This window comes from Melanotaenia boesemani, chromosome 8, assembly GCF_017639745.1.
Source record: "Melanotaenia boesemani isolate fMelBoe1 chromosome 8, fMelBoe1.pri, whole genome shotgun sequence".
NCBI lineage: Eukaryota > Metazoa > Chordata > Actinopteri > Atheriniformes > Melanotaeniidae > Melanotaenia > Melanotaenia boesemani.
This window is the reverse complement of record NC_055689.1, coordinates 12,151,632-12,172,598: the sequence shown is the minus strand read 5'-3', so window position 1 is coordinate 12,172,598 and position 20,967 is coordinate 12,151,632. Positions and strand designations below refer to the sequence as shown.

The window sequence follows — 20,967 nt, the reverse complement described above, 5'->3', positions numbered from 1 at the left end:
TTAGCATAAAAAGTAAGAAAATTTGTCCTTGGTTGATTATTTATTTGTTGTAACAATACTTCTTGGCAATAAGACTTGTAAACAATGAAAAATTAAGTAACAATGTTCTTCAGGGTCGCAACCCACATACACAATATTTGCTCATCCCACAAATGTATTTTTCTCACAAATGTGGCACCATTTAAAATGGAAATTGTTAGGATTTGTTTTGTGTTTTGCTCCTCCTTCTATCTCCTAGCTCTCCTGTGTGACTGATTATTGTACACAGCTGTTCCTGATTTGGCTCCACCATAAAAGCCTGGGATTGCTCTTCATTCAGCGCTAGTTCGTCTGCTTACCAGTGGTATTGTATGGCCATCTAACAATCAGTTAAGTTTTATTCCCTGTCTTAACTTTCCAGTGATCCTGTCTGTTTTGTCCCTCTCTGTCCAGCTTAAGTCAGTCTGCATGACTTCCTTTCGTTTCCTGGATTCAGCCACCAGATCTTCTGAATTTTGGCAAACTCAAGCCGTTCTATATCGCCACAGCTTTTTTAGACTTGACCAATTCCCAGATTTTTGTTGTTATTAAACCTCTTTTACTTTCATCATCATCTCTTCGTTTCTGTGAGGTTCCTGCCATCCACCCTTATCCTTATTAGAAATAGACAGGGTCTCCAGTACTATAAGATTTTTTGCCAAGAAGCATTGAGCAAACACAAATTTTATTACTTTCTGTGAATAGCATTAAGTACCCACACAGTCCTACCTTTGATAGAGCTGCCCTCGTAATGGTGGGAGCCAATAAATTGAGACAGAATCTGTGCTTTGGTCAGTCACTATGGGTGCAAGAGGAATAGGGGCTGGTTGACGGTCCATCAGCCACTTCTGGTAGACCAAGTCAAGATAACAGTGCATCCTGGCTACTTGATTTGGAGTGAAGTGGTTGGTGCAGTTGTCATCTGATGTGGTGAAATTAAAGGAGACATACAGTCAATCTTTGCAGGTTCAAACAATCAGCTGCATGCTGCTGCTGTCCAGTTATATTAGGAAATAATTAAATGCATTGCTGGTGTCTGCAATGATGAGGTGGTTAGCACGTGGAGCATCAATTTATGCCTACAGTTACATCAGACCACATCCACGTCCAATGGTCATTTTAGATAGAAACTGCAACTTGTAAGCATTAAAGTATAGACATAGTTTATTTACTTCATACTATCTTGTGCATATGTAATGCACAAGATACACACCGCAATGTGATGCAAATAGCTTGTTTTGTAAGTCCGTAATTCTCTACAACAGGCCAATAAAAGCATGTCCATCCACTGTACCTGTGTAACTCATGTAATTCCTGAAAGGGGTGTCCTGGTAGGTGATGAACCCACATGTATCATTGACAGCTACAGGGTCATGGCAGGCTTTGGATTTGGGTGCTGGGGCTGTGTCGGCACACAGATCTCCTGTCTCCATGGACGGCGTAGTCTCCTGCAAATGCACATGACAGCCATTTGAATGTATGATGACAGCCAATGAGAGTAAAGCACTCTATCTAGGCATATATGAAGTTTACAGAGTGCAGCCCATAAGACCCAGACAACCTTGTAATTGTCTACAACTGGCTGCTTGCCATTTTGAAGGAATTCAAGCTACCAGTAGGTTTCTGAGAGGCACATTTCATGTCTGTATGTAGTAGATGCAAAAGATATTTTACTCATTGTGTGTTAGGTTTTACAATGTATATTTTTTCTATTTTGTAAATAGTGAGCAGCTTTTATCAGTCGTACCTGACATGGGTCGTCACAGGAGTCTCGCTCACTCACTCCCTTGAAGACATGGTACAGTCCAAATATGTGTCCCATCTCATGGATCACTGTGTTGTGGTGACCCATTTTACCAAAGTAGGATGGGTTTAGGACCATCCCACCTAAACAAGGCAAGTTTTACAAAAGTAAGAAAATATTAATAGCATGTAAAATTTGATGAAAGAGAAAAAGATACAAGTTGAAGAGTTAACACTGCAGCACCTGCACCACCTCACAGTGACTATATATAATATTTATCTCTACTTGATTACAGTATCTACAGAAAACCATAAGGAGCCATCATATAAATCAAATAAGTTTTACATAAGGGTAGAACATTTTTTTAACAACACAAAAACCTCAACAAGTAGACTCATGATATAAATTTTTCCAACACAAATTAGAAATGAAATAGTAATGTGGCCACTGGAATATATGAATCATTATTATATCCCCTGGAGTTCAGACTTCAGTTCTGTTTAGGTCTGAACTCTCCACTCTGAACGTATTCTGTGATGGTCCTGGCTCTACGGAGGAGAGCGATGTCATCCTAGTGGATGGAGTTTAGATCCAGATCCTGGAGCTATGTGATTACTCCTGGCTCCAAAATCTTATTCTGATATGTCTGTTTATCAATTAGGAGTCAGTCACACACTTGAAACTCCAAACAACAGTGGATACAACAAGAAAATATTACTGGGGAATTGAGCACATTTTTAAGGGCACTACCCATACTGTTAGCTGTGTTACTCATTCCACAGAAGCACAATCCTTACAAGTTATACTTTGTTGGGAATGTGACTAATTGGGCTTTCCAGCGATGTTTAATACAACACAAACTGGTACATTAAAAGGCAGAAATAAACCAAAAGCAAATTTTTGTACTTCTGTGCTAAGGTTATTGTTTAATTATAAGCCTTTCCTTCAGCACCTCTGACTATATATACAAACAGTGCAGTAGATCCTTTAATCTTGTTGTTCTTATAAAGAGGTTTGCTTTCAAGCACTGTTTGTTGGTATTTCTCACGATAATACAGCACTGAAAAACAAATTTTCCTCTGTACACAGTCACAGGGATGTTACTCATATGACCTGTGAACAAAACCATATAATATGTTTTTTCATATCTTTGTTGTTATTTCTTCTGTGAAAAAGTAAATTTAACCTTGTTTTCTAAGTAGAAGTTGTGTGTTTAGTGGTGAGCAATGAAGACATTAAATGTGCAGACACTAAACAACAAGATTTTTCAGAGACAACCTGTCATCCAGTAACTTGTATTTTAAACAGAGGCAGATGTTGTGAAAATGAAACAAATGTCATGTGAAACCATTTCATTACAACAACTAAATTCAACTGTTTGATGTCCAGTTTGTCTCATTGTGGTATTTTCAAATCCATTCAAATACCTCAAACAAAAATGCTTTTGCACAGAAATACGCCATACAAATGTAATAAATGGGAAAAGGTCAGTTAAAAGTATTTATAAATCTCTGCATCTCTTCTTTAAAGGATTTTCATAACTTTCTGTATAAGTATACTCAATAAAAATTATTTCTATTTGTCCTTTAATCCTCTAAAAAAATAAATCTTATTCATCTGTTTAAATTCTTTCTGCCGCAATTTGCAAATACTTAATGAATTCAGGGTGTCCCTTCTCTCCACTCTCCCTGTGATCCAAGAATGTCTGATCTGCTGTTCCAACAAGGTACACGAAGCACCAATCAACTCTACTAAAGTGTATGTATTTTTAAACAATTTCAGGAGAATTCAGTGCTTAATTTGTATATCAGGTAGTCCCCAATTATGAGTCTGTTTTGGTGTATTAACACAGGGGGAAATTTTTATTCCAATAATAGTCCAATGCACTTGGCATTAGTTTAAATAGGTACAGCTATTCTTCATCTCCACCTCTTTCTCATCTGTAGATGTGTTAGACTCCAACTATGTGTCTGCAAAAATGCATTTAGACATGGAGTCAGTGTGTCAGCTAACCAGTGTAAGTGTCATGTTCCAGTGTGTCACATGAGGAATAAACACACTAAATGTAACCTAGGAGTGTAGACAGAAACAAAAGAAAGCCACACAGAGAGCAGAGGTACACAAAAGGAAGAGAAAGAGGATACCAAAACAAAAGTAGAGACTGGAGCTCTTTAAACTTGCCTTTGGTTAAGAAGCAGCGTTTTAAACAGTAGCAAAATTCTTCCATTATGACATTTTTTAAATATGTCTTATAACAACTGTATGGACTTTGCTATAAGTCACCATGGATTGTTTTATTACTCGACCAAAACATTCCACAAGCACAAAAGAGATATGCTCCACCACAGGTAGGAAGTGTACAGTGTGAAAATAGTCAAGAGCAGTGCTTTGTAAATGCAGACCTTCTCTAATCTCCGGGTTGCTGAGGGAGAAGAAAACACAATGCTATTTTACCACTCTGAGGTTCGATAGCTTTCACATAGAAGAGTGTTGTCATGTGTGCAGGAATTAGGCACATATATCTGGACATTTTTACTTTTTCAAGGCTCACAGAGCCGCTGCACAGTGACAGTGTCTGCGTCACCAAACTTGCATATCAATACAGTTATATGCAAGTTTGTCATACACATGCCATTCAGCTGAATGATGGTCTGTGCTCCATCTTTGCATTAATTTGGGGCTCCTTAGCCCATAAAATGTGGAAGACCTCTGCTTTAAAAGACATAATATATCTGCAATAAACATTTTTTGCTTGAAAAGATGTACAAATGGTCTATAGATGTCAGGCTTAAATTTTGGTTTATAAATTATAAATTATCATAAGCTGCTTGAGCTAAAAGTGGTTTACATTTAGCCAGAGATATTCAGGACTAATTGTGACAAAATGCAAAGTTAAAAATCATGTCTCGTGCTCAGTCAGTCTCAAAATGCGGGTCTCATTTGTGGGTATTGCAACATGTAAAAACAACATGAAAAAGTAAAGAACAATTGTTAAGTGAGAATAAGTGGCAACAATGGCACTAAGCCCAAACTGCAGTTTGTTTGTTTGGTTGTTGTTGGCTTTACTATCCTTTTCCAGTGGAAAGGGGCCAGGAACATTTCTGGCAGCTCCAATTGCCTTTTGCCTTCAATTTAGATATGGATAGAGCAGACAGCAAAGGATGGAGAGTAGGAAAGAAGATAACGGATGGTTTAACATAAAATAAGTCGCCAAGTCAAGTCAAGAGACACCAAAAGGAGGGGCTAAAGGAAACAAAAATATATATATATATCCCATTGAAAAAGAAGTAATGAAGTTTTCTCAAAGAGAGAAAACAAAATTTATGGAACTATGCTCAGGTATTTAAAAACCAAAAGAAATGTTGACACATAAACAGTTAAGTTGATTTCTGTACTTATATAACTGACCTTGGTGTGTAAGAGCCTCCTTAGCCCATGGCCAGGTTGCAGCTCCTGCCAGTTCTTCACGTACCGAGTTGCTGGCGAAGAAAATATTAAGGGTGTCTGTGCCACTCAGGTTTAATTCCTCCTTCAGCTCTTTCACACTCATATAAGCTCTACAGAAGTAAAAAGAGAAAACAGCAAAAATTACAAAAAAAAAAGAAAGAAAAAAATGCTTTTGCAAACTTGACAGCTGAACTGGTTTGTGGCTGTTATAATTAAAATGTTGCTTGAAAGAACCTTTAGTATATGACCACCAACAGCCAGAAGGTCCCAAACATCTCTGCTTTATTAGAATCCTAATCATATTTTTCTGTTATAATGTTATGTTAAAGCTCTGGAAAGATTAGAAAACATGAAACCAACACAGCTCTGAAAGATCTTTATAGTGACAGATTAGTTAGTGACAAGTAAGGGTGTCAGGATTGGATATAAAAAAGGAACATCCACCAAAGCCCTTGTCTTTCCAAGTAAGGATGGGTTGTGGATCATTGCTTTGTACCAAACTGCAGAAAATCTTAAATAACTTAAGAGGAAAAAATCTTTGGTCTATCTACATTTAAAATGTATAATACTGTATTAAAGGAGTCTGGGGAGCTCAAAGGCCAAAACTGAAGGTCATTCTCGGATATTTATGAGCTTCCAGTCTTCAGACAGCACTACATTAAAAAACATCATGCCTCTGGGATCATTATAACCACATGGGCTCTTGGAAAACTGTTGTCGTTCAACATAGTCTGCATTCAGGAATGTAATCTGAAATTCTGACATGACAATGAAAACCATATCAACTTTGCACCAAAACACCACCAAGTTCTCCAAGAAGAAGCTCATCTCACATGGACAAAAAGTCAGTGGACAGGTTCTATGGTCAGATGAGTCCATAAACAGACATTTGGTTCTTGATGCAAAAGATGGAAGATCATTTCAGATGTTATCATCGAAAGGTGAAAGCCAGCTTTTCAGCTGTATGGGGATGCGAACATGTCCAAAGCTGTTTAACTGAATTAAATCTTTTATTGTGTGTGTTGCTGGCATCAAACCTTAGATTTGTATTTGTTTTCTAAAAGAGAGTTGGTCTGTGGAAACAATGAAAATAATTTAAATGAACTTTCAAACACTTCTGGGAATGTGGGCTTGTATAGAAGTAGTAAAGTTATTTTCCAAAACTTCTTGCATGTTAGCATTTGGAAAATATTCCCAATGGCTGTCTTATATCAAATGATATAACACAACATTTTCTAGAGTTTGGTTCTGGATGCTACTTGAAACCTTAGCATTGGTAGATCAAACCAGCTAGCTTAAAAGCAGTACAGTAAAAAAAAAAAAAAAAAAAAAAAAAACGATTCACAACTGTTCCAAACTGATTTTGTTAGCAAGCAAACTATACATCATCATACCTGATTAGAATGTTTTTCTTTTGACTTTGATAAAAAAAAAGTATGTGAAGCTTAAAAACAAGAGAAGATATGCTACATTTGATGTCAGTAAGCAGTTAGCTAACGCTAATACATTTAGCTTACCCTACAACGACACATTTAACAATATTGTCACATTTTTTATTACTGTTTTTATTACTATTATTGTTCACAAGCACAGCTGTTTTCACTTATGCTCCTCATTACTGGAGGGATCACTTGGTACTGATCATGCATTTTTGCACTTGTTAAAACTTAGAATTGTATGCATTGTTTTTCTAATATGGGAAAACATGTTTGTAGTTTTCCTGCTAACACTGGCTAAAAACATCTCGAATTAGTCTGTTCTCATTATCAAAGCTGACTCTTCTCATCCAGCCTCGGGCATTTTAAGCAAAAAAAAAACAACATTAATTTAGCAAGACATTAGTGTTTTTGTAGGGATGCTGACATCATCTCAGCTTGAGATGAAGCAAATCCGTTTCTTGGGAATAGGTTTGAGCACTTTTGCACTCCGTGTAGGGCACATTTTTAGCAGACAATAGTTTGCTTCAATCCATCAACATCCATCTCTGCTTTGAACATAAATTCAAATCATAATTGTTTGAGTTGGTCAGGTTACTTCACACTGCTGCAACCCCCTCCATGCAGCCCACCATTCCCACATCTTTTTCTGTCTGTCAGTGATAAATTACCCCAAAAAGTCCTTTGATGTGTGAAGCAGAGTTTGTTTTTCCTTGGTGCGCTGATGTCACATGTCATTTTTCTCCTTTGCTTTCATAGCTGGAAAACTTTTGCACCTATCATCATTAGGCCCCACTGGGTCTGAGACTCATGCAGTGAGTCTCACCAACTACCCAAAGCCCGAAAGTCAGACAGTTCAGGCTTTGGTTTTCCAGAGTATTATAACTGATTGATTCAATAAAAGAGTTATTTAGCTGTATGGACCAAGAACAGCACTAGTTCAAGTTACTTCACATTCATAAAAAAGTGTTCTCTGGTAAATGTATGAATAATCTTCTTTGTGAGGTCTTGTTTTCTTTTAGCTTTTGATTGGAAGTTGTTTGATTATTATAACGTAATCATGTCCTGTTCCTGAGCAGGGAGTTATGGTTAATGTGATTGATCAGGTTCAGCTGTGAGGATAACTTTGTTTAAATTATTAAGCCACAGCTTAATTTTTATGTCGGTCAGGGTTTCATGTTTTTGATCGTGCTCCAACGTAGCCCTACTACTATTAAAATTTTTTAATCATCCTAAAAAGTTGCAATGTCCTTGTTTTTTGTTCTTGTTCCAGAAATATTGTTTAAATTTCCCAGCTGCCTAAGGACTAGGCTTGTTAGCTTGTCTAGGAAAAATAAAAGTGGATGAAATAAGTAAGACAAAATCCTTCCTTCTCCCAAACGCCCCATGTACATGTACCTTTATGGAAGGCACTTCACCTCCAAATTGGTCCAGAAGTGCTGTTCAGCAGCCAAGAGCCCTGCATGTGGGTAATCCTCCACCTATTACTAACCCTCCCTCAGAGAATGTGTTATACAGTAAATAAGAATGTGTTTTCTCAGGCACATTGCCTGAGCAAATAAGGTTTAAGATTTAAGATGCTTCAGGAAAACCTTGTTCTCACTCCATTACTGGAGCTGAGTTCAACTGAGGCTGTGTGCAGAATGCATCACCATAGACTGAGCAATTACAAGTGACAGAAACTGACCACTAAAGAATTGACTCTTCAACTTCTGAGACTGAGAGGATGCCTCAAAGGAAGGATGCTGCCATGGAAGCATTAAAATAAATGGGTCCACATGATTGAAGTGAAAACTCTGGTTGTGAATTAGCAACTCTGCGGTTGAGTCAAATACTGCATGTTTAGACAGAAGAGTCAACACTAACACAGTCGCTATTTAAAGTTATAGATGTGTGTTCATTCTAAATATTATTCTTGACAAGTCAGTTAGTTAGAAACCTCAGAAATCGGGAAAGAGACTTAAAATGTCACACCAACTGCAGTCATATATTTTGACACATGACATACTTTTCTATGCAATTCACATGCCTTTGAACAATGTTTGAGTAATGTAAAGCATCTGAAATTCAAACAGTTGGTCAGGTGTTGATGGCTGCAGTGAGACGACAGCACCACTTGGATTTTTTAAAAGGTACCTTTATAGCTTGAACACAGAGCACATATCTCCACTCACAAAAGCAGTCTTGTCTGATAGTAACAGACAATAATCAAGAAGCTGGCTTTTGTCAACTGCCTGGATTACATTTTGTTTAATAAATTATAAAAACAATCTTAAGGGTAAATAGTGATCTTCCAAACTTAATGGAATGTTTGTGACTGACAAAAATTTACAGAAATACAATCCAACAGCTGCTTGTTAGACTTTGAATTTTCACCTTTTTTTTTTTTTACATTGACTTGCTTTTGGTAGTGGAGTGACCCACTCACTGCTCTCCACCCATGTCTTCTGCAGGGTTGGAAACACTCTATCATATAACAGAGGATACAGAAAATATCCTGGGAGGTCATTCTAGAACACACAACAAATAGAGATCCCACACCTTAATGTAATACACTTTACTTTAGCGAGCAGTGGAGTGGCTCACAGCTGACTATGAAGCAGCCAGGATGAAAGTAAGCCCCAACAAATCTGACCCAGTGGTTCTCAGTCAAAAAAAGGTGAAATGTTTTGTTCTGGTTTAGGGATGTTTGGAAAAACTCCATGGGTTGGTTTATAGAAGGTTCTCAAAAAACATTCAAATGTTTTTTTTTTTTTCTTTTTAGGACAGCTTCTGCTTCATCTGCAAACTACCCAAAACTCTACGCAAGAACAAAGGTCAGACCCCACACTGAAATATATTGCTTCAAGGTTGTTCTGATTGGAAATGCTGCAGCATTTCATAGTAAAGAAAACTGGATCATAATAACATTTTGCATGCATGTTTAGCGTCACACAATGCTGGAACAGAATAGTTCTTTCAGGGGAGTTGCCTTTGCACACTAGTGCAGTGTCCAGGTTTGACTGACCAAAGAAATGTTAGGAAATCCTGGACATGTAATGAGCATAAACGGACACGATGTCCCCCACCACCCTATCACTCTCTCTCCACTCTTGCTTCCATTTTCTTCCCTCTCGCCTTTTCTTTATTGTTTTGCCAGAGGCTGCAGAGTACCTGGCTATAGCTGCAGAACTGGCTCACAACAACAAATGTGTGTCGTGACAGCAGCTGGCTTTGAAAAACCTCTGGCCTTGTACTGGCCAGCAGCAGCTGCTTGCATATAGGGTCCCACAATCAGAACAGCCGACCAGGGGCTCAGGGGAGGATTGGGGGGGGAGTATCAAAAACCCAGATTCAAAACATAAAAATGCTTCAGTGCTCCACAAACGCCAGCAAAATGTCATCTTCACATTAATTCTCTCTCTGCCTGCGAAAGTTTGAGTCGTGATCCAGAAATACAGATGCACACATGCATGTTGGCATGTTGAAGCACTCGCACACACATACAAGCATTTCCAACAAGCTGGGGTCAGAACCTTTCAAGAAGACCTACACTACTGTCAGTCCCCTGTGCCCAGTTTTTACAACACACCAGTCTCTTGTGTATTAGCCCTTCATGTTGTTTTTAGTGGAAGGTCAGGGGCTTATAGACAGGAACTCTGGTAAGATTCACTGCCTGAGTTTCATTGCAGCAGAAACCTTATTTTTGAACATCTGTCTAGCAATATAATGCTACACAAAATTAGCTCAAAACTATGAATATGATTTATAGAATATCAGCACCTCACGCTGGTCTCACCTATTCTCAGTCACATTTCAAACTAAAATCATAAGTGTTGGGGGATATTTTTTCAATTCTTCTTTGGAATATTCTTTGCAAAAGCTATCAAATTAAACCTAAAATAAATCAAAGAATATTTTATATAATCGAGGCCAAGAAATAGCTCTGATTAACAGCATGTCTCTGCAAAACAGCCAAGCACAGTGCTATCATTTGTCAAACATTTTTCATAGTATCCCTCCCCTCTCTGCAGGGTAGAGAGCTCAAACTGAGACAGGGAACTTCTAACTACCATCTACCAATTGCACTTTCTTCTCTCACCATTTCTATCCTATCCTAAGTTGTCCAGTTAAAGTTGTCTTCATCTGTTGATCACTGAAGACACTGAAGGTTAAGTGTCCTGATCAGAGGCACACTTTGTTTTATGGAAAATCAAGTCTCTGTTGCATAAGAGTTCAAGCTGTAAGGTCCCACTCATAGTCAAGACAACTGATATTTACCAGAAAGAAAAAAAAAACAGCCAGGACATCTTTTGGGAAAGGCAAACAGCTCAGCTTCTTATATGTGGAATCCATCCATACATTTGCCGTCCTTGTGTTAAGTTGTCACTTTCTATTAACACAAAACATCAAATGCTAAAGCTGCCTTTTTTTAATCTGTCATTCTCGTGTTCTGTTTCCCAGGTCTGTGGTGTGAAGCTTGTGGTTACAATGTGCATTGAGGATTTGGACAAATGTCTTTTAAGAAACTGTGCCGACGACCTCATGGAGAGGCTTCATGCATGCCATTTGGAACTCTGTGTGAGCTTGTCTGTCAGGCCAATTGGAAGGCAGTGGCCTCCTGTTCAAGTTGTTTAGTATAAATAAGTGTATACTTTGGCCTCACAACCCACTGTCCCGACTTCACAGAGCTGTCTCTAAAACCACTGGAGAAAGTTAGGGTAGCAATTTGCACATGTAGCATGTTGGGCTGTTCGCTGCACAGTCCGGCTGAAGAGGTGCACCATATTAATGCAGATGGAGATAATTACATGAGTTTTTCTCTGTGGACACAAACGTTATCCTTACATGTACCTCTCCAGTTTTTTTGATCTCCAACAACTTGTTCCTATTGCCACCATATAGATTCAAATGCAAGCTGTAGATAGACAGACTGCTGTCTTTCCACACCTACCAGAGTGTTCATCAACCTCACCTGTCAGAAGATTCAGGATCAAAGCAGGTCTTCAGGACATCTGTGACTTCTGGATCACAACAATCTCCATCATCATAGTCGTAGTGTATGCTGTTGCACTCCATGTTACAAACCCCATCCTGTCTCTTCCAGTTATAGCACGACCCCAGCCTGAGGCAATCCCCTCCATCATGGCCTGTCCTCGGGTGGTCGCACTCAGGGTCACATTGACGGTTCCCGATCTTCCCAATTCGACAGTTGCTTAGGATGAACCTCTGTCGAAGGCTGGAATTTTTGACCGTGTAGACACTGAGATCCAGGGTGATGTTGTAAGGCCGGAAGGCCTCGTTCAGAGCCCGATGCTGGAGCTGGATCTGGGATGAAGTCACTATGGGATTTCCACCATCATCGTTGGCAAGGTTGACAATCCGGTAGCGAACTCGCTTGGGAGTACGGAGCTGCCAGTTGCTGTTGTAGCCAAGGATGATGTCTATGTTGTCGCATGGTGTCAGGCCACAGGGTGGTGGCAGGTATGAGGAGACAAGTTCTTGGTCAGGTACAGGAGTGGTCATGACAGTCGGGTGGAGGCCAACTTTATATGGGGTCCACATCCGTTCCACCTTAGATACAGATGGAATATATCAGTAAATGTTCACATTATGTCAGTCCAGTATTCCCAATTCACATTAATATAAAATCTACCACACATACTGACTGCAAGAACCATTAACCTCTGGATATGACACCTCACAGCACAGAAATTCATTTAAGCCATTTACATTAGTGAAATCCGCCCACATGGCCAGAACTGGCTTGCTCATGTCTACTTGAAGTGGTCGTTTCAGTAGATCCTCATGGGAGCGGGCATAGCCCCACAAGACCACACCTCCAATGTGGCCCCTGAAGCTTTGTCCCTGATCGGATTGTTTACTTCCAAGGAACAAGGTTCTGCAGGTCTTCATGAAGGGGCTGTAGAGATTCCCAGACTGGAGACTACTTTCTGCCACCTGAGACAAATAAAGACAGGAAGCAACAACCCAAGAGGGGCTTAAACTTATTTTCATTTCATTATGTTATGATTATGAATCAAAATGAATAGTTTAATCATTTTTCCAGGAAAATCATTAAGCAGTACAGGCAGAACTTTGAGAAACTCTCCATCAGTGTTTGCTCACTGACGTTATGCCATATCATGCATGCTATGCCGACATGAAAGGGTAAAAATCTTTTAATAAAAAAAGTGCTCATTCACATCTGATTATCATCATCTTCGTGAAAGAGACCTGGCTATAGTATTACTTATATGTTAGCTGCCAATCCCAAGGATTCACATACAATCACATAAATGTTAGATTATTTTCATCAATAAGTAAATACACAAAACTGATATTTTTGTCTGATTTGTTTAGCATTGTGGTAGCAATCTGGTGATGTTTTAGGTTACATTTTTGAAGACACGGAGAGTTTTAATGGGACTTTACTTATTTTCTCTGAGCTGCTATATTGCAAAGTCAATGTTTGAAGGATTTTGCTAAGTTAGCATTAAGATGAAAATGTGTGATCACAGTAGCTGCTAAGATTTCTTTCACAGAATTTTCAAACTTTAAAAAGTTCATTCTTGATAATATCAATAAAGGAATATTAATACAAGCTTGTTAGAAAACTTAAAAACCCTATGAAGCGTAGGTTTATTGAGACTGTTTTTGTCATTGTATCGTCTGTGTTTTTATAAAGTTCAGCCATGCGCAAAAACCACACACCTTAGCTCCATCAACATACAGGGTCATTTTTTGGCCGTTGTAAGTGGCCATGAGGTGAGTCCAGACATTGGCTCGGTACCGGTGGTGGCTATAGACTGTGGTGGATTTCACAGCACGGTCGGTACGAAGCATGAAGTAGAAGCGTGCATCTTTGGTGCCTGCTTGTTCCACAGTGCGAATGCCCACTGACCAACCCTTCTCACTTAGCGAATGGGAACAGTTGTCAAACACACCTAGAGTAAAGAGCAGAGGAAATATAATGCACATATTTTTTTTTCTTTTTCAAGAGTTTATGGGAATCATAGGAAAGCAAATGGCCATTTCCCAAAGGAAACTGAATAAACAACCACACAAATAAGCAATCTGTCCTCGTGGTTTATACTCCTGCACTTAGGGACTGAGAGAAGGGAAGGTGCACAGAGGCTGATACAGACAGACACAGAGAGAAAAGACAGAGCCAGGGAAAGAGGGAGAGAACAGAGAGGGGAAGAACGACAGAGGTATTTAACTAAGCCAAGGCAAAGCCCTGATGTTTCCAACTGCTGTTGTAACAGACACACACAGACCCACATCTGCTCCCCAGATGTCAAACACTGGGACAGAGAAGGGTCAGGGAACCCCTTCACCCTCCTCAGCGCTGTATGTGTGCATGCATGAATATATACTTACATGTGTATGTGTGTAAAGAGGGAAATTGTTGCAAAATATCTTAATGGAGGTGTACCAGTTTCATGATTGAGCATTTAATTCAGTTAAAGAAACCAGTTACTTAGCTGTAGATTTGTTAAATGAATCTGAAATGAAACCTTACAGCTAAATGTAATCACACAAACAAACAAGATTAGAGAAACAAATTAATGCTCAAAAAGCCACATAAAGCACTGACGGCGAAGTGTCACTTATAACACTGCATTACCAGACGTGTAGCTCATTTCTTGGGAAAATCCAATGAAGTGCTGTATAGTGTATGTTATGCTGTGGATACATTATTTAATGGCACAAAACAGGAAGAGGGTGTTGTTTTTAGTGGTTCGTGCAACACCAGATGAGAGCATTTTGTTTGCAATGCAAAACAACAAAGTTTATGGTAAATGTGGTCCTAATTTTGTAAGACATTTGCACTACCACACATTAACATGATTATTGTACTGAATCAAATTAGATGCTGATGTTTTAAAGCTGTATTTATTTTGGATGCTGGCCACACAGCACTGGGGAACATGTTAGCAAACCATTGGCTATTTACACATTTTGCAGCTTGGCATCGTGTCTGTAGCAAATCTGCCTTTCGCTCTGCTCCAACTCTGCAGGGAAATCTTTGGTTCTTTAGCTGCTAAACGCTCTGCTCTGTATTCCAGCTTGATTTGAACTTAGTCGGTCTACTTGCTAGGTCATTAGTACTGTATCAGATCTTTGTTAAAAGAATTCCTTCCAAAACAACATTTGTTCATGCAAAACTAGAATCTCTTGCTATATTTGATCTAAATATATAGACCATTAATTGATTCTGTGAAAAACTGTTTTTCTGATCACATTGATCTTCACTAATCTAATGAAGCATAAAAATCCAAAATGTTATCAAACTAAAAAACATGCTGTTGAAATGTTAGCAAAGAAAAATAGAAAGTTATCTGTAAAGTAGCATTTTTTTTTTACTTTTTGACCTTATATGTGTTTCTGATGGCACAGTAACATTCATTATGTACATTTTTGGATCCCAGCAGCGGCCCCTGACCCTTAACAACTTTTTCTTCCAGAAAGCTGAGTCATTTTAAAACTGAGTTTCACTTCACACAACTGGATATCAACACACTGGCCATTTTGAACATGCACCATGGCATTCAGCAAAGAAACACAAGTGGACATGAGGGAGGAAGGAAGTGGGGAAAAGAAAGAGAGAAAGAAACAGCAAGAAATAAGACAAGAGTCAACATGGGACTGGCTTTTCCTCACTGGTAAGAGTTCAGGGTAGAGGTAGGATGCAAGATGGATGCTGAATGCGCTGCTGTTACTGCACTGAGAAGATCTGCCAAAGTTCAGTAGTGCTTCTTTAACTTCACATTAGTTTCTGACCTCAAAACTTAGCTTCTAACTCATTTTGATGGCAGATTGACATTCATCATGTGCATTACTAGGACCATCATTGCCCTGCAGCAACCCTGAGGCTAAAAAACTGCAATTCCAGCAAAGTGATACTTCCAGTCCGGAGCATCACATTATAGCTGCTGTTTGCTTTACGCCACCACATCACACGCCAGCAACTGAATATCCATGGCTTCAGCAAAGAAGTCCAGGTGGACGTAATTGCAGGAAGTGGGGATTGGGAAAGAGCAAGAAAAAAGACATGAACCATCATGATGAGGTTGACTTTTATTTGCTGGAGAGAGCTGAGAGAAGAGACAGGATGCAAGACGGATGCCAAATTAGCCTTAGTTAGGGGTGCGCCGCTTTACTGATCTTTCATTGCACTTCTTTTTTCAATATTCTATTTCTGTTTTTAATTCTACTGTTTGACTTTTTAAATATAAATGTTTCACATCAACTTGAAAAGTATTGTGAAGTTACACATCACCTTAAGATAGATAGATAGATAGATAGATAGATAGATAGATAGATAGATAGATAGATAGATAGATAGATAGATAGATAGATAGATAGATAGATAGATAGATAGATAGATAGATAGATAGATAGATAGGCAGGCAGGCAGGCAGGCAGGCAGGCAGGCAGGCAGGCAGGCAGATAGATAGATAGATAGATAGATAGATAGATAGATAGATAGATAGATAGATAGATAGATAGATAGATAGATAGATAGATAGATAGATAGATAGATAGATAGATAGATAGATAGATAGGGCTACAGCAGTAACTTGGTAAAGGTGTGAGGAGAGTCACCTGCTGCATCTGCACTGCGCAGAAAGATAAATTTTTATTTCATGTGATTTAATACTTTTGTAAAATACAAATACGACTATCATATTACTGCCACTTAATCATCCTCAATGCTAAACATTGGACCATTAATAAAATTTATACAAGTTTTCATTGCAGTGTTTGCAACATTTTGTATATGGTAACTTAGTAATTTAGTAAAACAAAACGGACCATCACTGACCATTATAAGTTCAACTGTCAGCGGCTTGTCTAGCAGAAACAATAGGACTTTGTTTTTCACTCTATTTGTCAAATTCCTTCAGTACACTACAAAGAAAAGGGCCCATGCCACAAAATGATCCTCACATAAGGAAACAATGAGGGGGAAAAAACGTTAAGTAATGCAGTCGGATCTTTGATCAGAGTAAATGTGAGCGGACGTAACAGTTTGTGGTCTGTCTCACTATCTGGACAGCTGTGGTGCTGCACCCTAGCGCTTTTATCCTCTTCAATTTGTTTGATGTATGTGTTGTTTTGTCAAGTGTGCAGCTTTTCGAATGCAAAAATTTTGATGTTGGAAAAAACAGTGATGTATTGTCGTCATGCAAAGAGCCTGCAAATATGACGCAGCCGCTGCTCAAAATCAGTGAAATCCCTCAGCCACCACACTGTGAGGAGAATGGGGTGAACAAAACACACTCCAGGAAAATTTCCCAGCTAGGTAATTAGGTGCTTCCACATGGTGTCTTGAGTTTTGAGTGACCAAAATGGAATTTAAGCAAATCACCTGTATCCAATTAAGGCCAATTCCTTATATAGTTCTGTAGTACAGCAGTGCTTCCCATTGAAACAAAACACATTACTACCATCTTTAATATTAAGCATCTTCACCTTAACCAACAAGGAATCATTAGCTATGACCAGAATGAGCATTTGCTATGTTCAAAACAACTGCTCATCAAAAAGTTCACCCTCAACCACTGTTCATTTTTAGTACAAGATTATAACATGATCAAGCCTGATGCTATTATCCATTTATGATCATCATATTCATTATTTTTGTCAACAGAGGTGAAACCAGACCCTAAAATACTCCAAAGTCCAGAGAGGTAAGGTGGGGCTGTGCATCTAAGGGGCACTCTGGTTGTGTCTTTCATTGTGTTATTTAGTTGCACATTAATTCTTTAAAATTTCAAGCAGTGTTTGAAAAACATCAGTTGCCTATCACAAATGAAAAAGGAAATGAGCCATACAAATCATGGCGGAAACAAAAAAAAAATCTCATTCCTGAAGTATCCTCAGCTGTCTACTTAATTTCTTACACTGACACATTTTGGCAAACAGGCCTCAATCAGATCACAAGATCAATGTTAATCTTCTCCTCCTCATTTAGTAAATAAGCAATCGCTTCAGGATGTACAGGGGAGGTACTAATTTATGTTACCACGTTGAAATATGTCTGCAGAGTCCAAAAAAGTGCATATCCCAGTCCTTAACCTGTCATCTTAGCAGCATATCCATTAACATTATCGCCAAGTTTGAGAGGGTTACACTCCTACATTACTTCAAATCCAGCTGGGCATTTCTGTCATTTAATTCCTGTCCAACATTTACCTAATAGACCAATACCAATATATCTGCTATCAAGTAATGTAAGCCAGGATATAAGCCTGCTGATTTATTGTTCTAACTTTCCCTGAAAGTGCATCTGTCTTAGATTTGATACATCGTTTGATATGTCATCACTTTCCAGTGATGACATATCAAATCCAGATAAATCAATAACATGAAATTGAGTAAATCCTCAGAGCTGAGATCCAAAAATATGCACACATTTGATAACTTGTGGCATATTAGATGTTTGTCAGTCAACTAAGTAATTAACCATAGGATTTCATTGGTATTGTCACTATTTCCACACTACTCTTCTTGACTTTTGCTTTCTGGGATAAAAATGTTCTTGTAATATTTCTCATCACCATGTATCAGAATCAATGTGTATTTTGAGATCAGTGTTATGAGAAAGGGCTCTGTCTTCATGAGTCTATCAGATTAGATACAAGCACAGGTTGGAAATGTTTTGTGACAAAATTATCAAGCAGTGCTTATGATGCAGTAAGGACCAGTTTACACCCACCTGCTATGACCGCAGGGTTGCTCTGCCCGCCTTCTGGCTTCACCCACAGCTCCAGGCTGAACATGGCCCTTGGCAGCTCAACTTCCTCGGACAGTTTCACCTTAAGCTGCTCCTGACGCCCGCTGAAGTACAGGGCAGTCATCCAAGAGGGGGGTACTTTTGGCACGGGACTTACCCAGTTGTCTATGGGCAAACTGACGGGAGCATCCTCCACCTCCCCGGAGTAATCTTCCACAGCGTCCTCCGATGTCATCCTCAAGGACTGGTTGTCTCCATCACCCTGCTGATGTCTGGGGAGGACCTGGCGCCCAGTGGAATCAGTGGAGCTTTGGGGCAAAACTTTCCCCCACCCGGAGTCGTCCACTTCCCAGTAACGGCGCTTCCCATCGAGGCTGCGTGCAAACCTGGAGCGAAGGTCGCGTGGGGTCCGCGTGTGTCCCTCAGAAACAACCTGCCCGGCGTCTTTAGAGAAAAACATCCCAGGCTGCAGGGTGATGTCTTTACCGACATGATGTGCGTCTCTATCGTTATTTCTATGGCCTTTCTTATAAAAGCGCCCCAGTAACGAAGCATATCCAGCCTCCGCTCTCACTACCGCGTCTTCGATGTCACCCCAGCCTCCCTTGTCGTTCCCCGCCGAAGCGACCCGTCGCACCCCGGTGTCAAACCTGCACCCGCCTTCACAAACCGCTGGAGCGCTCTTCACTGTGTACAGTGCTCTCCGGCTCGTGGCTGTCCTCGAGTGGACCGCTGGAGGGCGGTGTTGGGCCGGGTAAGGGGAGCGAGGCGGCCGTAGGGACCGCCACAGGCTGGAGACGGCGCAGGGTTCACCTGTTAGCCTGGAAAGCTCACGGTCTGCCCGCCGGGCCAAGGAGCGCTTGTAGCGGCTGGGAGAGTCGGAGCGAACTGGGTTGAGCAGCCATGTGTTTGTAATGAGGATGAGGAAGATAGCCAGTAGTCTGATGAACAACATTTTCTCAGGTTAAGGAAGGTATTTGGCAGAGTTTTGTATTGAATAAAGAAAAAAAGGGGAAAGGTTTAAAAAAAAAAACTCTAAGTAAGCAGCCAGAGGTTTGCTGTGTTTTTAGGATTATGCCTACACATTTCTTCAGCTTGGCTATAAAACTTTTTATTAATTTATTTAAACGATATATAGATAAAAAAAATTATTCTAGCTACGTAAGTGATAAGAAAACATAAGAATGGAGAGTGTTAAAAAAAACTATCAGTGCATTTAAGAGTTCAAACTAACAGCAATGATGTCACATTCAAACTTTCAAACGTGGACTCATTACATGTTAATATTATTATTTTTTTATATTAGAGTCTATATTAGATAGAATATAAAGAAAATATTCAAAGAAAATGATCAGCCAAATTAACCCTTTGTCCTTTTTTTACGCAGATGCGATGGATCTCCCCACTGCTACACTTTGTACTCTTCCTTTTCATGTGCACCGACTCCTTTTTTCTGTTTTTTCTTTGTTTTTGTTTGTTTGTTTTATCAGATAGAGAAAACGCCTCAGTAATTCTACCAACCTTTCAGCTAACCCAAGAGGCAAAAACACACTTGTTGAAAGTCACTAGGGTGATTTTTAGCAGGTCAAAATCACCTGTTACATACAAGTTTTTATTACTAAGGACTATGTGGGTGCAGATTTAGACATATAAACCATTTGCATCCGACTTCAGCACCCCCAATCAAACGCCTGATTCGTTTTTACCTGACCATTGTGGCATCGTTTAGCGCGTCCTGTTTTTTTTCCCCCAAAAAAATAATTCGGCTACAAGGTGAGTCAAGAGTAACAAACTGCAAAAGCAAAATGGGGCGAAGTGCAAAGTGTCAGCCCCTGAAATATCAACTTGTCGGACAGAAGCTGTCCTGTAATTTCTGAGAGAGGGCAAAAAAAGAAAAAAATGTTCTTGTCCAATAAATGGTAGTTCGACATTTGCACGTCAGCTCCTCTTTTATGGTTTTTGTTGTGCGTCTGCGTGCGTTTTCAGAGAGCGTCTCCCTGCTGCTGCTGCTGCTGCTGCTCTGCACCGGTCCAGGCAGTAGTAGTAATATCCACCTTCATTCACTCCTCCATCTCTTTATTTCTCTCCTTCCCCCGAGTCCAAAGGTTTTTATCAGAGAGCTCCTGCCCGCCCTTACATCACCGGTAAGAGAAGTGTGGTGGTGGGAGGTGGGGTGGGGGGGCGTCCTGCCCTAGCTTCACACTTGAATTTTACAAGGGAAATCCTCTTCCCTCCTCCACCACCCACCCATCTACCCCCCCTCCGGCCCAGTCCTGTGCTGTCTGTACACCCCTCTGATCCAGAGTGGAGACAGGAAAGAGGTTGTAAAGTTTATTTATGTAGTTCTTGTCCTGACCTCATCCATCCACCCATCCATCCATCACCGGCCGGTGGAACAAGTATCCAGATCTTTTTACTGGAGTCAAGGTGGCAGTACAAGAAAGTAAAAATGTCTTGTTGAAAGAAGCAGTTAGCAAGATGCAGTGATGTAATGAAAACAAGTGTGCTGTATTGTTCTTTCATTCCCCCACCCTTTGCAATTTCATTTTCCAGATCTGGAGAAATGGAGAATGTTGTGAATTTAATCACATCCCACA

General features: G+C 39.7%; 1 protein-coding gene across 1 annotated transcript in view; it reads right to left on the bottom strand.

The window, feature by feature from the left end:
* The window catches only part of pappa2 (pappalysin 2), an 80,237-nt gene extending 60,903 nt beyond the window's left edge, over positions 1 to 19,334 (bottom strand). Inside the window, exons 1-8 of the mRNA XM_041991996.1 lie at positions 18,353 to 19,334; positions 13,339 to 13,571; positions 12,358 to 12,585; positions 11,600 to 12,198; positions 5,171 to 5,319; positions 1,766 to 1,905; positions 1,313 to 1,466; positions 748 to 940 (exon numbers count right to left, since the gene is read on the bottom strand). Coding sequence (XP_041847930.1) covers positions 748 to 940; positions 1,313 to 1,466; positions 1,766 to 1,905; positions 5,171 to 5,319; positions 11,600 to 12,198; positions 12,358 to 12,585; positions 13,339 to 13,571; positions 18,353 to 19,325 — 2,669 coding nt within the window. The 5' untranslated portion in view covers positions 19,326 to 19,334. The remainder of the gene's footprint in view (positions 1 to 747; positions 941 to 1,312; positions 1,467 to 1,765; positions 1,906 to 5,170; positions 5,320 to 11,599; positions 12,199 to 12,357; positions 12,586 to 13,338; positions 13,572 to 18,352) is intronic.
* Positions 19,335 to 20,967: the final 1,633 nt, after the last annotated feature.